The sequence below is a fragment of the Notolepis coatsorum genome (assembly GCF_963971535.1).
Source record: "Notolepis coatsorum genome assembly, chromosome: 1".
Lineage (NCBI taxonomy): Eukaryota > Metazoa > Chordata > Actinopteri > Aulopiformes > Paralepididae > Notolepis > Notolepis coatsorum.
Genome location: NC_140165.1, coordinates 76,919,433 through 76,921,932, shown reverse-complemented (window position 1 = coordinate 76,921,932; position 2,500 = coordinate 76,919,433). Strand labels below are relative to the sequence as shown.

General features: G+C 40.1%; 1 protein-coding gene across 1 annotated transcript in view; it reads right to left on the bottom strand.

Annotated features, from left to right (window-relative positions):
- The window catches only part of dnah2 (dynein, axonemal, heavy chain 2), a gene marked incomplete at both ends in the record, with an annotated part of 509,699 nt that overhangs the window by 148,738 nt on the left and 358,461 nt on the right, over positions 1-2,500 (bottom strand). Inside the window, 2 exon segments of the mRNA XM_084326360.1 lie at positions 1,971-1,994; positions 1,996-2,038. Of these exon segments, the coding sequence (XP_084182486.1) occupies positions 1,971-1,994; positions 1,996-2,038 (67 nt within the window).

Genomic DNA, 2,500 nt, shown 5'->3' with positions numbered 1-2,500 from the left:
GAGGAGAGAAGAGAGAGAGAGAGATAGAGATATGGCCTGATGTCGCCGTCGGAGCGTTTCTCAGCGTCTTGCAAGATATTGCTGACATGGCAGAACATACATATATACATAGCCTGTGGCCTGGCCATCAACACTAGCAGACCAGTACAGTATGACTCGGCGAGTCGGCGCCGCCCCATCCACACAATAACACAGTATGATATGACACGGCAGAATATACAGTATGGCTCCACACACACATGAATCACGTGGTGGACGCTTGAAAAAGACACCCCCCTCCCTCCCTCTGCTCTGTATTCTGCCTGACTGAAGCTGCAGTGACTGAGCACAGAGTGACTGCCAGCCTGCCTCAGTGAGTCTGACAGTGTTAGAGAGAGTGAGAAGGAGAAGAGGGAGAAAATAAAAAAAAAATTATAACACAGAGATGAAAATAATGATTTTTTATTATTATTGTAAACTATATATAAAAAAATATATATAATTTTTTTTTTTTTTTTTTCTTTTTTTTTTTTTTTTTTCATATTTCATATTTCATATTCAAATTTTAAATGGGGAAGCCTGGCTTCCCTTGCTTCCAGGAATGATTCACCACTGACAATAAATAATGTTATTAGGAATAAATTTGCCTCCTGCGTGAACTGTCCTTAGCTGAATAGACTGTATTTTAACTTCGGTCATATGGTGGTACTTGGAGAGCCAGCTACGTTCTCAGGTGGTACTTGATGTAAAAAGGTTGAGACCACTGCTTTAGTGTGTTCAAACCTCTGTTACTCTAGTCTATTTCATTAGTACTCAAAGTGATGTTTCTTTATTGTGTAAGAAACTTCAGAATGTTACCTTTCAAAAGAGACCAGACTCATGCATCAAGTATAAAGTATAATACATCGCAAACTACTTTGGGTATGCAATCGTCAAAGATTTATGTTTTTCCCGACCCTTAAGAGGTTAAATAGTGCTCAATAGTGTCACGCTCCAGACCAGCTCATGTCTGGGAGAGAGAATTCCCCAGGCAAATAGTTGACAGCTGTGTCATGACGCCATCTAGCGGCCACCTGCAGACAATGCAGTCAACATTGATCTTGCTTGGTCACATTAATAACATTCTACTTTGGCAATTAGTGTCTATGTTACAAGTGTTGTCTGTTTAGGTGTTTTCTGTGTTGGCATTCTGATTCTGTGTTTTTGTATTTAGCCTAGTCCTTGTTCCAGTATTGTTGTATTGTATTAGTTCTAGTGCCTTCTTCCCCCAGCTGTTTATCATTAGTATCATTGTAATTAGTCTGGGTATATTAGTGTGTCCTGTTCCCACTTCCTGTGTGGCATCATACCTCCGTGTTCCCGTTCCCGTTTGTGCATTGCTGTCGTCTGCCTTGCCCTGCTGTTTTGTTAAGTCCTAGTACGTTATTAGTATTCTTTTTGTTCATCTTTGTTTTCGCGTCTCAGTCCAAGTTTGTACTTAGCGCCAGCGCTGCTGTGCCGTTTGTTTTGTATTTGTATATATTCCAGCCTTGCTCCTGAGTTCTGATATTAAAAGAACACCACGTTGAGAAGAGCAACCACCGTCTCTTTCCCCTGTCAATCCGCATATTGGGTTCTTCTCTTCCCCCTATCGTAACACAAATATTCTGGACTGACCCTTTAAGAGCTATGTTAGATGTCTTAATCCAATGACTTTACTTTCTAATATTGTTGGGTATTTTCTGATGCTGAATGAGTTATTTCCTCGAAAAAGTAATAATAATATCCACAAATATTAGATTAGATTCAAATGTATTGTCATTATACAGTACAATGACAATATGTTTGGCATCCAACCAGAGTGCAATGTAACAGGAAAGTTCAATAGTAATATACAACGTAGAGGTGATTAAACTGGGTATAAAATATAAAACGAGTACTACTGAGTAATAGTGCTAATCAGATGTATGTACAGAGTTGTAGTATTAATATGTACAATGTATCCAGACTTCTCTCTTCATCTCCATGTTCTTTATCCCACTTCAGAGCTTGGCCTTGTGGGTCCACCATCAGTGGCCATCTTAAAACAAGACGACAAGACACGAGACAACAATAACACTGTCTGCTGTAGAAGGCTGCTCTACACTGCCAGTCACTCCCCTAGATACTGTTACTGTTTATCCTGCTGGGATAAACACTGTAGGGGCAGCTGGGTGGTGTAGAGGCACTCGCCGACCGACCGCCCAGGGCCCGGGGTTTCGAACCAGCGTGTCAGCGGCACACAAAGAAAGGCAAAAAAAATAAAACACTGTCAAAATAATAATAATAATTTCAAATAAAAAAAATTTCTCATTACAATATATACATTAAGAAGGCCCAGACATTGGATTAGTCAAAATATGAGGAAAACCCAAACTCTACATGTTGAAAAAAAGAAAAAAAAACCAATGTGAAAACAACAATGTTATATTGACAGCAAGAGGACCTCTCAGACATGGCCGTTTGCTTTTCCCATATCTCTGGTGTGCAGGCGGACGGGCCG